At 30.0% G+C, this 21,492-nt stretch overlaps 1 protein-coding gene across 1 annotated transcript; it reads right to left on the bottom strand.

Annotated features, from left to right (window-relative positions):
* Nucleotides 1-7,427: 7,427 nt before the first annotated feature.
* On the bottom strand, nucleotides 7,428-8,012 carry LOC100818945 (glutaredoxin-C9). The gene has a single exon (XM_003524104.4). The coding sequence runs from the start codon at nucleotides 7,939-7,941 to the stop codon at nucleotides 7,579-7,581; it is 363 nt and encodes a 120-aa protein (XP_003524152.1). The 5' UTR covers nucleotides 7,942-8,012; the 3' UTR covers nucleotides 7,428-7,578.
* Nucleotides 8,013-21,492: the final 13,480 nt, after the last annotated feature.

Genomic DNA, 21,492 nt, shown 5'->3' with positions numbered 1-21,492 from the left:
AATTCTCGTGACGTGTCACTAGTTTTGTTTGGGAGACCCCCTGCAAGATTGTGGATTATATATATATATATATATATATATAGCCTTACATAAGTAGTTTCTATGCAGAAAAATATCTTAAAAAGTGACCCTTTTACTACATTGTGGATTATTGTTAACCCCTTGATAGTTATCAATTTGTCAAAGTAATATTAAAACTATGACCGAGTATGAGTTCATAGAAACTTAGAATTTGTATATATCGAATTTTAAGTAAATAAATGACTAAAATTAAATATTTTTCAAATTGATAGTACATAATTATGAACTTCAACCATAATAAAGGATAGAAAAGTAGAGTAAGATGCAAGAAATAAGAAAACAAACACTTTAGGTGAAAATTTATATTTAGTATAGAATTTTGTAGATGGGTTGGGTGTTTGACCTACTAAAATTATTCTTAATGTAATGTTAAAGATTTTTTATCATTTAAAATTATTTTAAGACTAATCATGTATAAATAAAACTAAATAACATCATTTTATCTCTAGACATAGGTTACCTTGAAACTACAAATTCTTAGGGTAAAAACATTTTTCAATGATTAAAACCTTATAATATACATGGAAATGAATGATCAAATCATAAACAAGACAATAAACTTAAAAATGAAGCAATAATATTGAAATAACATTAAATAGATAGAAAAGTGTATTACATCAAAGAGTGTTTGGTATCCAAACTCTCAACCATGAATAATTTAGTCTCATAGTCATGAAAGACTCAAAAACAAAAAATGAAACAAGAAAAATGAAACAAGAGCTCTCGAAGTGAATGTTTTTGTTTCAGAGCATGTCATAATGAACTCCCTCAAAAAGCACAGTGTAACCTTTTATAATCTTCAAAACGATACATAATCATGTTTTTTAAAAATGATTATGTGTTGAGCTGCACTCTGAGTACACATACAAAGTACAACGAGCTTAAGTGATCATACGCTAAGCCTACAAGTGCGCGCTTAGCATCCATGATCAATATAACAAACTTTCAGTTTGGCTTCACGCGTTGGGTGTTTAGCATCCATGATCAATATAACAAACTTTCAGTTTGGCTTCATGCGTTGGGTGTGCTGCTTTAATTTTTCATACATTTTTTATTCTTATGTTCATATATTCAAAAACTCTACAGAATAAAATAAAACACTGTAAATTTATTAACTTTAATTTAGCATTCTTAAGATAAAAACTCAAAAAAAATCTAAATTCTTATCTTTTTAAATCAAAAGAAAAGAAATCAGATAATTATTATGTAATTTAAATGTAGAAATTAAGTTTACCTAGCAATTATATAGCCTTGGAATAACTTATTCATACTATTGCCTTTTTCTTTTAAAAAAAAATAATTGGATAAGGATCGAAGAATAAAGATTGAGAAGGGGGTGTGTTCCAAGAAACTGTGCCAGAGTGAAGATAAATTGAATGAAACCCCAAGATATAGTCAATAGCAATGACACTAGATTAGGATCATGCATGTACGTTAACCGCAAATGTGACAGCTTCTATTAACCACAAACTTTAGAAGCACTGGGCTTTGTGAGATGAAACAAGAAAAAATAGGAATATTTGAGCATTGCATTATTATTGCGCAACCTGAACATCTAGTAACCCTACTTTTTAATTTGCTTTGCTTTAGCTATAGCTATAACTAGTTTTTTTTGGTGATGTATAACTATAACTAGTTTAATTAGGCGCAACTTGTTATCTAGTAACCCTACTTTTTGCTACAACTATAACTAGGTTAGTCTTTTTTTTTTTTTTTTGTGTGGAACTAGGTTAGTTGAATCTGGCGGATGTATGGATTATACTATTGTCCTCTTTACAAATACGAAAAAAAAAAAGATTTTATTGTACTAAGTTTAGGGATAAGGATGACAGTGACATTTTGTGCCCAAAACAAAATCCAACTAAGTTGTGTTACATCCCTTTTCCATTTTCTTTTCTGTTATCTATAATCTAAATATATAAAAAAATATAAATAATATTCCAGTAACACTGTCATGTAGAACGAAAAGATCACACTCAACTTTTGATAAAGAAAAGATTGTGAAAAAGAAAATTTATAAATATAAATGATGATGTGGCATAGCCTTGTGGAAAAATGAATGCTGGATGGAAACATATTTTATTCAATATACTTTTATTGAGTAAAATTTATGTGAGTTCTACTGAATATGTCAGTCCCGTTTTTCTTTTGGTGATCAGTTCATTCCTAAACTAGTGAGGCTTACATCAATTTTAACCAATAAAAAAATGTGTTGCTAACCCTCCACCCCAATCTTGTGTAATATGATGGAAATTTAATGAGAGGGCAATCAGCAATATTTATTCAAATCAAGTCACATGAGAGAAGAGCTTATGTGAAAATTTAGCTTATACATAGGGTATAAAGCAAATTTAAATGGTGAACAGGACTTGTTGTAGTTATATATAATAATATAGACAATAGAACATTTTTTTTTTTATTTTGGTAAAAAAAAAAAGGAATGTTTTTTATGCTAATTGTAACATTTCCCTTTATACCGTCCTCTTTAATTTCAAAAACTATCCAATTTGCTTACATCATAGAGGATATATGCATTTATCACCAAAAAAAAATAGTGGATATATGCATGAATGTAGTGAGAGAAGAACGAAATAACTTTTTTTTTATTAACGCGAAATAAAGATAAAAAAAAAATAATTGCTTGTAGTTATTAGGTAAGTGTTTGCGATCTATTTTTGATGATGTTAATTTTATAACATTGATTTTGTTTAGAATCAAATTCAAATGATGTTTTTTTCAAGAAAAAATTTAAAGTAAAATTGAGTCCAAAATTGTTCTCTAAATGCATAAAAACTTGGCATAAAGTTATCGTATAAACGCTGAAATATCACTTCTAAAAAAATGAAAATGTGGAAAATTGAAATAAATATTTTTAGATGAAAATGTAACCATGCATGACTATATTTCTAGATTAAGAATTCTTAAGAAAAAAATTGGCGAAACAAGACTATGGTATAAAAAGACAACAGACAACTAATTGGACTGGGGCAAATTAAACTGCAAAAGAAAATTGTTGGGACTTGAGTTGTGATAGCTAGGGTAAAGTGAGGACTAGAAAATGGTCAAATGGAAAGAGAAAATGTCTTCAAATGAGGATGCTTTAATTTGAAGGGCAGTCAGTTGTTCACGTTACATGCATGTCTTTGGTGTGTTTCCTTCCATTTCCTGAAAAAGGAAACAAGAGTCACCAGTCAAATTTCATATCCCACTCATGGCTCATGATTTACCACCAAAAAATAGAATAAAAAAATATTATTTGAATTGATAATTTCGTCATGGGATAAAATAACAACCAACAGGAAATGAAGTTAGTAACGATTTTCTCTCTGTCCTGGTGAGTGTACGTATGGTTAGGTAACTTCTACATGCATAATATGTTATATTTGTAACATCTTTAATTTTTGAATTTTGGGTGCCTCTTGACATTTTATGTGGTGATGTTTTACTCAATATTTTTGTTGATCAGAATTCTCTATGGGTGAGAATCTTTCGTAAGTAGTCTTTTTCGAGACTTCAAAATCAATTCTATTTGTTTCTAGGATCAATGACTGATATTTCACAAATCAACAAAAGACTTTTCAGATGTTTTGTCTTTACTCTTTTTTGAGAAACTTCTTAAAATGTCATTCATCTCGTTACTACTCTAAGTCAAACGCTCTTAACTATAAAATTCTTAAGTGATGGGTTACGGGCTACTGAAAAGTATATGCATCTTGTTGGTATATGTAGTATCAATTAATTCTTTTAAGTCATTTTCAATTATAAAGTCTCATATGTGCACAGCCTTCAGATCCCTCTCTTTTTGGTTCGTCGGAGTGTTACATGTCCACTAGCTTTCGTCTGGTTTGTCCTCGAGCCACATCGTACTAGGAGAGAGGTTTGTTCTGATACCATTTGTACCATCCCTAATTTTTGACTTCTCAGCGACTCTCACACTACGACACTTCATGGGGTGACACTTTACTCAACATCTTTGTTGGTAAGAATCTTACAGCAGTTAGAACCCTTTATAGGTAGCCATTTTCGATACTTCAGAAATCAACTTTATTTGCTTCTAGGATTAATGGTTGGCCTCACAAACTAACACAAGACTTTTCACTCATCTCATTACTACTTCAAGTTAAACACGCTTAACTATGAAGTTCGTATTATGTGATGGACTATCAAAAAGTAGATACATCTTATTAGCATAGGTAGTATCAATTAATTTCTTTAAGTCATCTTTAACTTTACATTTTCATACTTGCACGGTCTCGAGATCTCTCTCTTTATAGTGTGATTCGTTGGGGTGTTACAGTATCTCTCTCGTCAATAGAGAAGAAAAATATTTATTTTTCTAATTTTTAATTTTTTTATGACTTAATCTTTTTTTTCATAAAAATACAATAACTTTTTATGAGGAATAAATATTTTTAATTTATATAACTATATATATATATATATATGATATTTATTTATAGGAATTGAAATAATAATAATAAAAAAGGAATAAAGGTGGCATTTAGGAGAAACAACTAAGTAGGTAACCCAACAATTTATTGTATAGTGAAACATATACCAATTTTGTATTTTTTTCCAAGGAAATGTATTATGTATAAACATACATTTTTTTTTTTGTATTTTTGAATTAAATAATAAAGAGTTTAAATTTCATATATTATTATTAGACAGATACCAATTATCTCAAATATGATTATTACAAAAAAATATTTATATTCTTATTATTTTTTATAATTAATGATTAACTTATGATGTATGTATGTATATATATTAAATTAAAACGATAATTGTATAATTCCGTAGATAATGGTGATTTTAGGTAATAGCTGTCAGCTAGTCATGATTCTGTTTTGCCATCAACAGGCAATGCGATCAATCCTGGTATTCTTCCAACAGATTTGATCTTTCCAAAGTTTACTGGTCAAACTTATCAGAATCAATCTCTATCCGATTGATTTCCAATAAATTATTTTTTTAAGAGAATTTTGTTGGTACTTATTTTAAAATAAGTGTCTCTAAATTTTCTGTATGGTAAATTATAGTAAATAAACGAAGTATTACTACTATAATATACGAAGGTAGTTAAACATTGAGTATATATATATATATATGTATGTATAGGGAGATTATAATATTTTCCTATTTTCAATTTTAACTATGAAGTTAGAAACGTTTTTCTTTTTTGTTGTTTTGAATAGACGATGAGGTCATTTGCAGGATGCAACAGATAACTGAGACTGAAGAACAAAGAAGATACCCCCAAACAAACACAATGGCGGAGCTTGAATTAAAATTTGGGGGGACTCAATAAATTTTAATGCATATCTTTACTATATAATATCATATTAAATTGTAATATAAATTTAAAGTTGAGAAAAAATAATCAATTACATAAAAAATGATAAATTGCTTACATAATTATTACAAATAAAAATAGATAAATTTTACAATGAGTGTTAAGATAGAAAAAAAATTATATAGCAAGGATTATATATTTTAGAAGGAAAGTGATTTTTTACGAAAACATAGGATGCACAACAATAACATCAACATGAAAAACGGGAACAATAACAGTGCTTAAAAAAGTCAATGAACCACTGGAATTATATCAAAATAGAAAAATAAGTCAATAATACAATTCAGATAATATATATATATATATTTAAAAAATAATTAAAGATTGAAAAAGAAAACAAATATATACTTATGAAGATAAATCATACAAATATGAAAAACAAGTTTATTAATTCAATCCACTTATTAATTACAAGAACTAAAGAACTAAAAGGAATAAATTTTTAAAAAATATAAAAATTAAATAAGTAATTAAACCTTAAAATTATAATTAATCAAAAAAATAATAAATTATAGACTTTTAATTTTCGTTGAAAATAATTTTTTCCCGCGAATTACAAGTTAATTGAGTTAAGGTAAAAAAAAAATTAAGTATTTGAAATAATTAATTTTTTTATTAATCATATTATTATAAACATATATATTTATAATTTTGAAAAACTTTAGTATCATGGCTGCCCTCCCATAGTCCGCATGACATGATATGTGCGAATACAGTAAACACACATGACACATGCGATCACATTATCATGCATCCATCACAAACACTAATCATTTCGTACGGATATTATATCAGATGTATGACGTGTTTTCTCTCTCCCTTTCCCTCTCAAAAATAAAAATCCAAAATTATCTGCATGCATATCAATATCATTAATTATTATCATCCTCACTAGTATTTAGTAGCACCCCACTTTCGCTCAAAATGCATACTCACCGGCGCCGGAAAGAGACCATCGACCCAAATAATTTTTCTCTTTTATTTTAGCATCACACATTTAACAAAGAAACAAACTTCACAATAACCTACCTTATTCAATCGGCATGGTCGTCGATAGGATTTGATTCTTAAAAAAAAAAAAAAAAGTAAGACTAAATTAAGTAATGAATGAAAAAGTTAAATCCATAACTTGTGCATCTTGTAACAGCTGAAATTATCTGCTAATTAAATGCATTCTAAAATGAGTAATACTTGTCTTTTTTTCATTGGGTAGTGCGAACTACATAATAATAATCAATGCTTAAAACAAAGGAAAATAATATGCACTATACATGCAGCCATATTGTTACCAATTAATTAAACAACATTTTTGGAATCAAGTTTGAAGGAGAAAAGTATGCATTTGTTCTGCAAAGAAGTACATAATCAACATAATAGAGAACCCTCGGAACACACGGAATTACATCTTCGGTCACTCTCTAGTAGTAAACTTAATTACGATCACTTCTCTTCTCACTACTCGAGTATCTAGCTATCAGTATAATAATTGAGTTCAACTCCAAAAAGTTAATGCACTTAGACCGTAAAATTTGTAAATAACACTAGTAAATATTTTTTTATTTCTAATTATGAGATTTTTTTCTAATTTTTAAATATATTAATTATTTTTTTATATATTTTTATTTAATTATTTTTTCTAAATATTAATAAAAATAATTAAATGGATAAAAGAATAAGAAAATAATAAATTTAAAATGATAATATAAATAATTGATATATTTAATGTGATTAATTAAATTAATTATTTTTATTAAAAAAATATAAGTTAATTGAAAGAATTTTATAATTAGGAATGGAGGAAAAAAACTTCCCGTAGACTAATTAGCTAACTCCAAGTCTAGCGCGATAAACATTGATATATATATATATATATATATATATATATATATATATATATATATATATATATATATATATATATATATATATATATATATCACCAAATACTCATTCCATGTAAAATGATTAACATTGATCGATCAGTTTCACCGTTAAGTACGTACACACATCTTAATCCTATGAACCTAAAATAATAATTGTTGCAAATATATATATATATATATAATTTGGCAATATTAAGTAACTATATTAAGTGATTATATATTGAGATTTGAGGCAATAGAAATAGGAAGATGAATTAGTTAAAGCCACAGGGCTCCGGCTTGCTTGAGGAGAGGAACGAGAGTGCCGTTGATGTGGGCAGCCATGAGGGTCTGGACGCCGCCGAGGAACTTTCCGCCGACGAAGACGGCGGGGAGGGGCTGGTGGTGGGTGCCGGCGGCGAGCTGGAAGAGGAGTGCGTGGATGGCGGGGCCGGTGGCGTGGCGATCGAGCTCCACCACCGTGGGACCCACCCCGAGGCTGAAGAGAAGGCGCTTGGCCACCGTGGACATGCAGCACTCGCTGGAGCTGAACACCACCACGGCGTTGCACGACGTCAGGCGGTGCAACACCTCATAAGGGTTGATCATCGATGTTGCTGCTTCTGATGCTACTACCTCCATTTCTTAGTTAATTACTTGCTATATTGCCTTGAAGACAGAGAGAGAGAAAGAGAGCATACATATGAAATGAAATGAAGAAGGTGTGTGAATATGAGTTTATATAATGTATCGATGAAGCTAAGAGAGTAGGTTGGTAAGTGATTAACCAAGGCTTTTTAGCAGTTAAGTGATAATTATCTCATGATAATGTATGTATCGGAATGTACACCAACCAAATTAAAAGTGATATTGGACTCGTGAGTCCAAGGTAAAAAAAATTGAGTAAGTTTTTACCATCTTTGGAACTCATCTTACTCACTCTAGGATATATTTTCAGAGAGTATGCATAATGGATAATGGATGATAATTGTTGCCATTTACAGAGAAAATTGAGGAAATAGATTTTTTTCTTTCTTTTTTGAATCCTTACTCTTTTTGTTTATATATATAAATGGGAAAACAATCAAATTGATATTGGAAAGATACGAGGTGCATTAGTGATCATTGTATTATATGTTAATATGTAAAGCTAAATTACTCCAAAAATTAACAAGTGTCAGTTGGCGTGAGGTATGTTTATAAGTAAAAGTAATGTTGGATTTACATAGTAACATATGGTCAAGAATTTCATCATCCTCTTTTATGATCATCTCTATTTTGCACATGTGAGTTCTCCCATTTTTCTTCTTATGAAAATAACCTAAATCCGGTTCCTCACTAAATTCTGCTTTGTACTTAAAGCAAAATGGCAATAAAAGTCCAAAAGTTATTTACCCCACTCATTTTTAAGTGTCGTTAATCTCCTCTACTCATTCACTGGCGACTACAAAATCACACTACTAACGTTCATGTCACATGTACTAAAACTAGTAGGAACTTGTGTGCCCCCATCGCCATTACACAAAGATGATGGGTACGTTTGGTGATTAGACATGTGGACAACAGAAGCAAGTGGAGAGAAGTACTCTAGAGACTACAAAAGCCAAGTTATTAAAGAGGTACGTACTAAAGAGATGTGACTTTTAATAGGTGATTGAGAAGTCAAATACTAAATTTATTCCTAACAAAGACTGATTAACTCTCCTTTCAAATGAAGATAGTTTAGCGTAACTCACTTGGCAACCTTACAATTCTTGTAATATTCACAGCTTCACTGTGGTTATAGTGCTATATATTTTTTTAGTGTAACTAATATTGTATTTTACTTTTGAAAGTACGTACGCTTGTGCTTACTCTTTTAGAATTGTACGCAAGTTTAGTTAAGGTAGTGTAAAGTTCATGAATAATGAACACAATTATTTTTGTTGGTGACTAAAGACTAACGCGTATAATAACTCATTGTACAGAACAAAAGAAAAAACGAGTATAATAAATATGACAGATAATCAATTTCAAGCTCTTTCAAAAATAAAAATATTGTGAACTCACTTGATTCAAAATAAAAATATTCTAAACTTGATTCAAGAATTTGATTTCGTCAATTTTACAAAAATGATTGAATTTGTTTTGATTTCGTATTAAATATTTTTTTCACTTTAAAATTATCTTTTAGAGGTGCTTCAAAATGGTTTATTATTATATAAAAAATATAAAGGATGTTAATTATTTTTTTCATTAAGTGAAATCTGATAACCTTAATAGTTTAATCTAACGATTCTTAATTAACATGGGTATCGGCTATGGTTAATGTGTTAAGCTGCAAAGTAAAAAGAAGAAGAAAAAAGTAGTAAAAGTGTAGGGGAGAAGAATGAGCTGAAAAAGGAAGGTGGCTAGCTAGGGCGAATGGGAATTGGTGTTTTGTTTCCTTGTGTTGCGTTTGATGGTTGATGTTTGAGAGACGACGGCGTTTTCAGAATGTGATGTCGGGCTGTCGGGTTCAAAGAGAAATATATGTAAGAAAGTAACCGTACGAAAGGAGGGTCACGCGTCTTATGGTGTTGGAGAAGAGAAAGAAGAAAGCGAATCACTATTCAGATTTCACGACTGTGACTGTCACACATACAATATCACCTGCTGCATGCAGCTATGCTGAGGACTGAATAAAACTCAAATAGGCAAAGCAAAAGCTGGCACACTTGCATGCCACATTATATGCTATCATATCCCAATAATGCCTGCATAAATTCCTATATATCTATTAATGTTACCTGTCCATGTGCCACTCTCTCAGTCCAACTTACCACTTAATTATAGACTTGTGTGCAAGAAAGACTTCAAGTGCCTGGACATCGCTTTGACTGCTATCTGCCGAGCTGTAATAAAAAACTTCGTATCCCATTGCCCAGAGGCTCTTTGTTATGCGAAGGTATGGGGGAGGGATGTTGTACGCAGCCTTACCCTTGCATATGCAAAGAGGCTGTTTCCGGATTCGAACCCATGACCAACAAGTCACCAAGGCACAACTTTACCGCTGAGTATCATTATCAACAATAAATAATGATCAGATATAGATATATGTCATTTGTATTCTTTAAATAAATAATTTAAGGTTTGAATTCTAGTTTTGGATGTAAAATATATACTTTGAACATATTCATGATCCTCAAATAAGATTAATTAAGTCTCTTGACAGGAATTACTCCATATATATCAACACCATGGTAAAAAAAACACACGTAAATGAGCATCATAAATAATAATTTAATATGACGACAGGCTATTTTAGAGGTGAAAAGTGACATATTTTGGAGATTTGGTACAGATGATATAGGCTAGAAAATTTTGAAAACATAAGCGGGCGACAGGCTAATTTAGAGGTTCCACATTAAACTCAGAAGAAAAGAAGGAAATTGGTTACTAGCTATCACAACTTTATCAATGTTACCTTTCTAGCTTGTCACTCTCTTTACACTGTTTGAGTCGCTGCCAGAACAAAAAAAATTAAGTCTGGTATGTTGATATTAGTCGTGAAAACAAATTGTGCATGCAAATAAGCATAATCGACTATATATAGTCCAACAGCTGTTTTATTGCAATTTTCTCATTCTTTTACATTAACAATTTTGACCCAACAACTCACTATACACCAGTTACTTATTTTTAAGCAGTAATTTTTGCTAAAGATGCTCTTAACAAATTGCAACGTACACTCCCCTCTTTCCAGCATCTTTTGGGTTTTGCTTCAGGGGCACTCTCCGTACTGGAATGTGGAAATCAATGCTTCTTCAATTTGTGGTATAGTTTGAAGCCATTCAAGACCCTCGGGGTAGATGGATCACACCCTGGATTCTTTCAGAAATATTAGGGTTTATTTTTTGGTGTGAAGAAATGCTAGGTTTTAACAAATCACATAAACACAAAAAATGAGGTCTTTATAATTAAGGCCATTTTGGTCCAAATAAGGTGAAAATTTCGAAATATATTAAATTTTTCACGTGATGGATAAATTTGCAGTTACCAAGGGTTATAACGACAATTATATGCACTATATATAGTTTCTGGTAGAACTTTTTGAAATATTGGAAACTGCTATGCTTGCTATCCACACTATCGATCAGTATGGCGCTTGCATATCGATTGTAGAAAAAGCAAAGTTGCCGGAAATTCAGAACAATCAAAACTTGAAGGAGCATTTTAGAATTATTCTCCCAACTATATATATATATCGTCCCTAGCTACATTCTACTACGTACCCCAAGTAGCAAAATACACAAACCATTGACATAAAACCAAATATGGATTGCAGAAAGTGCTTAAAGATTTAGGTTTAACTTCAAGTCTCGATTCTCCTAATATCACTAAAATTTTGCTAAGGGGATAACTTTTTTCCATAGAGATCTCTTATCGTCCAAAGCCTAATCAAGTAGCGACCTGATAAAATTGTTTACAATTTAAATTCTAGAGTTTCAAACTAAAAGATAAAATACATGCATATTAGGAATTAGATTTTTATCATTATAGTTTAGGTGACTTAAATACAAAATAAAAAAATTGTATTTTACTAGATGAAGATTATTTGAATGAATGTATTGAAAGTTATTTTTATTTCAACTTCTAAGAGAACTTATTTATTATAATTAGTGACAATCTTCACTATAAATAGAGAAGAGAATTAGGGGAGAAGAAACACATGAAGAAAGAGTGTGAGAAGAGAGATTATGAAACAAAGTCACTTTGAAGAGAAAAATGTCTTTGTGAGTGTTATCATTTCTTGTAACCATTGAGTGAGATACTCCGATTTATAAAGTGATATACTATTTGGGATGAGTTACAATCTTATAATCATTTTTGTGATAGTGAGATACTTTTGAGACAATTTTGTGGATGTAGGCAAGAAGTGTCTAACCACGTTAAAGTATTGTGTTTGTTATTATTTTTTTACGGTATAATCTTTAATCTTTGTTATGTTCTCACGATCCCTTGTGAGTGAATAATTTTATTTGTGAGAGGATTGATTACCCAACAAAATCTATATATGCATTAATCTTCTTGGGAAGATCTCTATGCTAATAGCACCACAATATATGTATACACATGCTAGGTAATATTTGGATTGCCTCTTTGTTCTATCATTTTTATGGGTAAAAAAGACTAAAATATGTTTTGTTATTATAAAATGAAAAAAAAAATTCTAAACTTTTTTTATATATATTTTCAGTCTTTGTAAAATTAAAATATCATAATTTGACTTGAAATTAGAATAAGTTAAATTTAAGCTTACGTGTATAATGGTGTTAAATGAATGTAGATTTAATTTTACACTTATCCGGTACTTAGGTGGATATTCATTATTAACATAAGTTTGATTTTAATCAATTTAATCGAGTCAAACTATAACATATTTTAATTTAACAAAAACTAAAAGCATAAAAAAGTTTTGTAGGAATGAAAATAAACTTTTTTTTTAAATTTTATAAGGATGAAAAAATATTTTAGAAAAGAAAATCAAACAATCCGGGTTACTCGCATAAATTCCCGGTTGGAAAATTTAGCTTTAAACAATCTATTTAAAAATAAAAATAGAAAAATATAACTACTTAAAACGCGTCAATACATCTCATACGTACTAGATATATATACAAAACAGGAAAAGAAAGAAAGAAAAAAAGAGTAATTATATACACCAAAACTTAAAAGGAGCAATGACATAAAGTCTTAAACTATGTAGTAATTCCTTCATGGCAATGAACGAATACTCCCAAACATGTGATTCAAAAACTGGTAAATTGGGTCAAGACAAGCCCTGAATGGGTTTGCATGATCTAAAACCCTCCATCTTGAATAGGAAGCAGCCCTGTTCTTTAGCCTTTCCCAGAAAGACACAAAGCAGTTTTGGTTTCTGGTCACCAACAACGCCGCAGATTGTAGGTAAACCGAAGCTGCACGCTTCACCAACTCGTTTCTGATAGCAATGGTTGAGTCAAATTCATTTCCCTCATACAAGGTTAAATAATACCTTGCTGGTGTGTTACATATAATGTCCTTCAGGCTCGTGTATTGTAGATTTTCAATGAGATCTGAGTCTCTAGCAACTGAAGAGATTCTAGGAATTCCCAATGAACTTGTGCTCTGAATCTCTCCTGTTTGTGTTTCCATTGTTAACAAAAGCCATGTGACGTTGAATTGCATGCAAATGAGGCCATGCTGAAGAGTACAAATTGGTTCCTGCAAATATTGGAAGCTTTTACTTTGGTATGTTGTTGTGGGAAAGAAGAAAAGGGATGTGTATGCATTATTAATTTCTATATTAGGTGCAATAAGATCACCTTTGAGGCTTGGAAAGGTATATAGAAAGAGAGACAGAGAGAGTTTGGTGGAATTACTGATTATATATGGGTTGCCTTTGATATAGGGAAATATTCCCCAAATAGAGGGTTAAATTGTAGGCTTATACCAACAAGTCATTATTCTAAGTGGTATTGGATTTGATGTTTTCTTGATTAAAATTTTGAGTTCGTATCTTATGAATGAAAAAAATGAAATTAAAAAAAAAATCATATTAAAGATGATCAACTAGGTTTTTTAACGAATAAACAAAGTCAATAAATATTCTAAACTTGATAAAACAAATTGTAAGTTTATTAGCATTCACTTTATGAAAACAGCCATTTCTGTCACAACCTTAATGCTAGCAATATGATATATATATATTTGATGTCATGTGAAGCCGTGAAGGATTGGATAAAGACAATCAGATGCTACTATGGTCATGTCCTTTTGGACTGGACATTAATTAATTGATAGCCTTGTCTTTCATAACAAAATTTGAGCAAAATAAAAGGCATGGATATCATCTCATAAGCTAAATCTGGTTTATTAATCAGATTGGGCCGAAAGAGTGCTGTTTCATAGCAATTTGGCCCACTTTCTTATTATATTGGGCTCAACATGGCCCTCAAAGACGTTAATATATGAAATTCCAATGTGGGAAGCTAGGAATTTTGAGCTTGAAGGTAGGCCGTAGGACTAGGATTGAAGCCTAAAGATTTTTCAACCCATGGACTAATTTTAATTAGTTCCATTAAATTTGAGAATTTGTTTACTGCACTTTCGTTATTACTTCCTGCACTTCTTGAATTATGGAAAACTTATTTTAAAATGTAAATTGTTATTCCTTCTGAAAAAGTTTTCAAAATTAAAATTAAAAAAATTAACTTAAGATTAACAATGTCTTATGAAAGATTAAATTAATTAACTTCAATACTGACTAAAAAATTATTATATAAGATTGTTCCATTTTATGAGAAAATCTAATGAAAGGCTAGAGTCCATAATATAAATTCTTCAAGTGCAATAAAGTTACATAATGTCTATTTTTTGTTGATATAAAGGGTATTTTCATGGGTTTACCTTGATATCATGTTCATAATGTTGAATTAAATTATTCAAGCCGTTTGCTTTCTATTCATATAATGCACATAGTTCTGGTTGCTGATTGGGTTGGTACAATGACTCTATATGAATTAGCATTTTTTTATCCTTCTAATCCTGTTCTAGACCGAATGTGGAGATAGGATACATTTGTTATACCTTTCATGACTCGTTTAGCGAGTATTTGGAGTTATAAAGATGTGGTCGGAACACATATTGTGTTTTCGGACTTGTATTTTTTAGCGATTGATGATATAGATAGTAAATGATGGAGCTAAAGTTTATTCATTTCTAGGGGGCAAGTATCTAAGGTTAGTGAAAATTAATAAGTTAGAAAAACTTAGTTAGTAAGTATATTTTTTTATAGAAAAATAGAAAGGATTCAATTTGAGCAATGTTAAAAAAATGATTAGAATTAGTAAAACTGTTTTGATCAAAAGTGTAGTCGCAGAAATTAATCTTTTATTTGTATGATCTTTCATAGAAAGAAAAACTGATATGTTGGTGTCATTTTATCTCATACCAAAAAAAATTTAAATATAATTATAACAATTTCAGTCAATTATATTGGAAATAATGTCTTAAAACGTACATTAACCTTCACAACATATATATGCTGGGAAAGTCAATTCCTCCTGATGTCTCATAAATAAACTTTTTTTTATGGGATAATCCCCTTGAAATTGAATTTCCAATGTAATAGCTAATTCAATAAACTCAAGTCAAAACAAACACTAGGCTTCAAAGACATGGCTCCACGACACACATGTCCAGCCAATTTTTCTTTTTCTAAAGGATTTCCTTTCCTTTATTTCTGCTTCGGTAGGATCCACAATTCCTCATGCTTGCTCTTGCATTTGAACTTTACCTAAAATGGGAGCTGTGAGAGTGTCTAATTGGACTCTAGCCACTATTAAACTAAAAATTCTAAAAAGTCCAAGAATGACGTTAGTGTTGTAATTTGTCATTTAAATATTTGATTTATCAAATTGTGTTCCATACGTTGGACTTTTGTGATTTCATCTTTTTTTCCTAGTCGGCAACTTCCGCTTTATAAGTTCCTTCACTTCATTTTCATATATATATATATATATATATATATATATATATATATATATATATATATATATATATATATATACACACACACACACATTTTACTCTAATACACACTGCTTTAGTCAGCTAACTTATCTATTGCGACTCTTTTGTTGACTTATACAGATATGTTTAAGCCATTAGTTTGGATAAGGCATTTTTTTTAAGGAATTTTGGATGAAGCATTGGATATATTATATAGTTTTAAACAAACAACTCGATCTACTATCGTATTAGTGCAAATGAGACACAGGTCAGAAAATAATATTTCAATAATTTCATTAATTTAATCAATTTTCGCTTATTATTCATACACGTTTTCCTCTTCCCTCAAGCAATATAATCATTCCTGAAGACTAACTGAAGTTTTGAAATCTCCATTAAAAAAAAAAAAGAATTATCTTCTTTTACTATTGACACTTAAGTTATCCTTAAATGCGATTTTTTCAAAATCGTTTGTCTAAACTATTGATTTGACGATTTCAGTGTTCATATATAGTAAGTAGCTAGTGTTTATTTAACATGATTCCATGCAAAAGAATTATTCAAGTTCAAACTTAAAGAAAGAAAAAAAGAATATAAAGATAAAAAAAAATCACGTGGAGGGCTTTTTTGTATCTGTCACTTTTGATTGGTCCATTTCTCGGGCTATTGTTCAATTTTCATTAAAATGATATTTCTATTTGCTTATAAGAAAAATAATTAAAATGTATGGAAGAGAAAAGCATGGAAGAAAATTGTGAATTTTTTTTAAATTAAAGTAAAGAGAAAGAAATGGAAGACCCATACATAATTTTAAAAATTTATGTCTTATTCTTTTTTATTTCCTCACAACCAAACACACACTAAAAAATTAAGATCCACGTGTTTAATTTACTTTGCCGAGTAGATTATTTTTTGCGAAGTTAATTGACAATTTCACTTTATTGTGGTTTTACAGGCATTCATATTGTTTGCTCATAAAATAAAAGTAAACACAAATTGGAATATGATGATTTGCTATAGGATGTAGATATGAACGAGACAGGTATCAAAAGGGAAATTTTCTTTCTTTGACCGAATCTGTCAACTGTGTTACACGTGGAAATCGTAAGCAAAATGCTTCATTTCTTTCTTGGGGTTGAGTTTCGGGTATACATTTCCTTGTCGGATTCCTTTCACCCAAATTGTAGTCATCGCGGAGAATCTTACTTTTGAAAGCAAAGCATAAACGTGGACGTTCTTTTGAGTCACAAATGAGCATTTGTGTTTGAATATTAATTTCATGCAATATATAGAACACACCAGATTAGAATTTTCCAAGATAGATCGAAAGTTCTTTGGCCCATTTGTATAATTATAGCTAGAGTGCCATATATTTGTAAATTGTGATTATGTGTGTGGTAGTTAGACATGTCAACAATACATGTATAAAGTTACATCAAACATTCAAACACATAAATTATAATGTCAACATCCAACCACGTGAATTACATTGTCTCCTCCTCCTCCGCCACCCACCTAGCTACCTTCCCTAACTTCCTCACCTCACCCTCCTTTCACGACTTCATTGGGATTGTCCTCTCCTCCTCCATCCCCACCTCTTCCCCCTTTCTCGACTGGTTCTTTGTCCCTCCATTTTTTATTTTTTTTTTACTTTCTCCCGTTGTCCTCTTCTCTTCATCTTCTTTGTTGTCGGTGACATCGGCATCGTTCATGGTCAGGTGCCACATCCCGTAAGGTTTTTCCTCTTTATGATAACAAACGTGAACGCATCGAAGGTAGATTGTCTCATTCTGTCTCTTGCTCTACGTCTCGTATTCCCGTTAACGAAAAAGATTGAACATCATCGGCATCGATTCTTCCCACGTGTGAGATGTTACTAGACATTGGAGTTTTCTGAAAATGGATTTTTGCCTGAGGGTTTGACTTTTGCAAAACAACCAGATCGACAATAGGAAGGTAGAGTAGGAGAATTGTGGTGTCGGAACAACTAGATCAGGTGAGCACAACATCGTTTCGTCGTCACCACACGCACTCTGAAGCCTTTGCCCCCAACCGTAGCACCTTCCAGAGAATGATAAAGCAAACCGCAAATGTGAAGAGGCAATGACTCTCTTCATAGATGTAGTTAAAAAAATGTTATTTTCACCCAAACAAATATTTTAAAGATCTAAGAGCATAGTAACGATGAAGCTATAAGAGTTGGTGAGGTGAAGAGGATAGTGGCAAAGGGAGAAAGAAAAAAAGTAAAAAAAAAATGGAGGGGCGATGGGCAAAGAACCAACTCAGTATGGGGGAAGAGGGGGGGGGGGGGGGGACAATGTCAATGGAGTTCACGCGGTTGGACGTCGATGAAATAGTTCATGTATTTGGACATCTGATGTGATTTCATACTTGTATCGCTGACACATTATCACATTTTGGATGGAGACTAACGACATGAATTTCTTACAAAAATTTTAAAGTTTTAAGGATCCTAATGAGAAGTAAAAAAATTTCAGGAATTAATTGTGAAATTCAAATATATTTCATGGATCTTCAATATATTTAAGCCTAAAATATATCATTAAATTGAATATAAGAAATACTTAAAACCATTGAGAAAGAACAGATCAATTTTTTTAATATGAACTAAAAATAGATACCGAATTGACATGAAATAAATGTGAGAGTAGAAAATAACACTAATATTTTTTTACGTAGATAATTTTCATAATCTCAGTATAGAAAAATTATAAGACAGTCCAAATAAATATCCCTTCTATTGAACATAGGATTACTATATTTCTCTCTTAATCTAAGAAGATCTCTCGATATGTCTTCTAAACAAGGATGGTCAACAATATCTTTCAAGTACAGTAAAAATACAATTTTCTCTCTTTTGTCTATTTTCCTTGAAGATTTGGTAACTTGTAATTTTTCACAATTGTTGATATCCTAAAACTCCTGAATTTGACTGTTGAATGTGACAGTCCATTAATTATGGAGAGATTTTAATATAAATCGACAAATTTGATATAATAAGCATCACAACATTTCAAATGAAAATGATAAGATTGATTTGGTGATTAAAAATAAGAGTTTAAGAGTTAAAATAAAAGGAAAAAAAAGTTGTAAATCTGAATATCTCATTAATATTTTAACAAAAACTCATAACCAACCAATCTTATAGGAATAATTACTGATAAAATGAAAATAAAAATGAAAACTATGTGATCATGATGAGTTGTTGAAATGTGCTTTCTATGACTCTATGACTATAGTCGATAATCCATTAGGAAAAAATGTTTTGATAGAATACGTAAAGTAATATTATATTATTATCTAATAATAATTTATTATTTATAATATGTTATTGATTTTTAGGCAATTATTTTAAAAGTTATATAATTGTGATTTATGATTAGATAGTTTAAACTTATTTTAAACTGTCAATCCATAATTAAACTTTATAATAAAGTCAAATCAATATAAAAGAAAGATTAATACATGTAATTATGTATAATCTTTAGGCTTACCTTTCTATGAGGGATCACTTTTGGCGCAGAAGACTACTAAAATAAATAAATGGTAGTCGAATTTTTTGTTTAAGAATAATGGGATTATCTTCACAAAGAAAACAACAAAAGGAGGATTATAATATTTTATAAAAAATAAATGAAACTATTATCTCAACAAAAGATATTTATGTTACGCAAGGAAGGAACTCCAACCTGGTGCCCAGTTCTGAAATTCTTGCATTACGAATCTCAATACTATATTAGCCATTTCAAACCATCTGAACTCCTAAGTTTGTCAGCATTAATCAAATGCACAATTAGTAGTATATTATTATTGTCTTTCGTCCACGCTTCAATAAATCAGTAGTCTTTGTTTTGGGAGAATATCATACTTTTTTTCTCTATCTAGTCGCTGATGAGTGATGCAAACCCATATCATATTTCTTGAAGAGCTAAAAGGTCCAGAGCTTCAGTAGTGATTAAAATTGTCAAGATAACATGTCACGACTTGTCCACAGATGCCCTCATGTTTTCTTAAGGAATACCTAAAATAACTTGAAATATACAATCATACGGCAAAGTGATACAATGAAAATAGGAAGAAAAAAAAAGTGTATTAGTAAGCTGACAATTGGATAATTAGTTATCGAGGGGAATTAAGTACGTTACTCCTTTACTCTACATCTCTACTCTTCATTTTCAATTTTAATATAACACTTAAAAATTGATGTCTTAGATCTTACAAATCATTCATTTTTTTATACCAATAAATTTATCTATTATTATGATATTTCATATTTTTAGCAAATAAATTAGACAAAAATATTTAAAATAATATATAATTATGATTTTTACTTTTTCTTTCTTAATTTGTACTAGGAATATTTAATTTTCTGGTCGACCATCGGAGATTAGGTCCTTTGAGAAATAAATAAGTATTATGACTCAAATTTACAAACAAATATCATATATTATTATATGAATAAATATCGTTTATACATATAAAAATTACTTAACAAGTTTTTTTAAAATGCCTCGAATCCAAAAGATGCACCCAAAGCAGTACCTTGATCAATCTTAAGTATTGTAAGAGCAATATATTTGAAGTTTAATTGTCAAGCCAGAAATTATATTTGTTTTAAGAGTTGTACTATCACAAATTTGAAGAGCTCCGATAAACTCTCTCTCTCTCTCTCTCTCTCTCTCTCTCTCTCTCTCTCTCTCTCTCTCTCTCTCTCTCTATATATATATATATATATATATATATATATATATATATATATATATGTAAAATATTGAATTTTATAGCATTTAAATTTATACTTTTTTATTTTATTTTAAATGATAAATATCTTTTCTTGGAATGTAGAGTTTGTATAAATCCGAATTTAACTTTTTTAATGGTCTAAAATTAGTAATACGACGAATTTTTAAAAAAATCCTTTCAAGAAAATATGTGTTGTCAATGCCCGGTGCAAGCTTAGGTCCCCGTAGTCTACGTGAGTCTTCTCCAATCGTCGGCCCGGCAAGATTACAATGCATAAGATAGGAGTGATGGACTTTGACTTATCTCTAGTAATTTCCACATAAATTATTCTAATTTGTTTTTTTCTCTTTTTAACTCAATTTTCATTTCCCTTTTGTTGCTTCTTTTAGATTTGTTAGTGCATTGTTAAGAATATTTTAGAAAATAGGTTTAAAATATTTTTTAAAATTGAAAACATTTTATAGTTGGTTCAAAACTAAACTTGAAATTCTTAAGTGAAGTTTAGAGTTTAAGGGTTGGGAATTAAAAAAAAATAAAAAATATGATTAGAAAAGAAGATCTTGTTATAAGTGGTTAATTTATAAGAGAAAATTAGTTATTAATAAAATTAAGAAATAATCTGCATTAACGTCATAATAAATCACAGAAAAAAAAATATTTTTAATTATCATGTATTTACATCTAATTTGAGATTTTGTATAAAAGATAAAAATTCAGTTTTCATTCAAACCAATTATTTATTAGGAAGGATTAAATACTTTTATACAGCCTGTGGAATAAGCGTTTTCTTATTAAATATTTTAAATACTTTTATTTTTCTGATAAGAACTTTTAAGTTTTATTTTCTTGACCAATACTTATTCACCTTTTAAGTTATTAGAATTGAATATCCAATATTTGCCAATGATTCCATAG

Source organism: Glycine max, chromosome 5 (genome assembly GCF_000004515.6).
Source record: "Glycine max cultivar Williams 82 chromosome 5, Glycine_max_v4.0, whole genome shotgun sequence".
In the NCBI taxonomy this organism is placed as follows: Eukaryota; Viridiplantae; Streptophyta; class Magnoliopsida; order Fabales; family Fabaceae; genus Glycine; species Glycine max.
This window is presented reverse-complemented; position numbering and strand designations above follow the sequence as displayed.

What these genes read in the sequence shown, in the direction of transcription:
- LOC100818945 (XM_003524104.4), bottom strand. Translation starts at nt 7,941, where the DNA reads ATGGAGGTAGTAGCATCAGAAGCAGCAACATCGATGATCAACCCTTAT.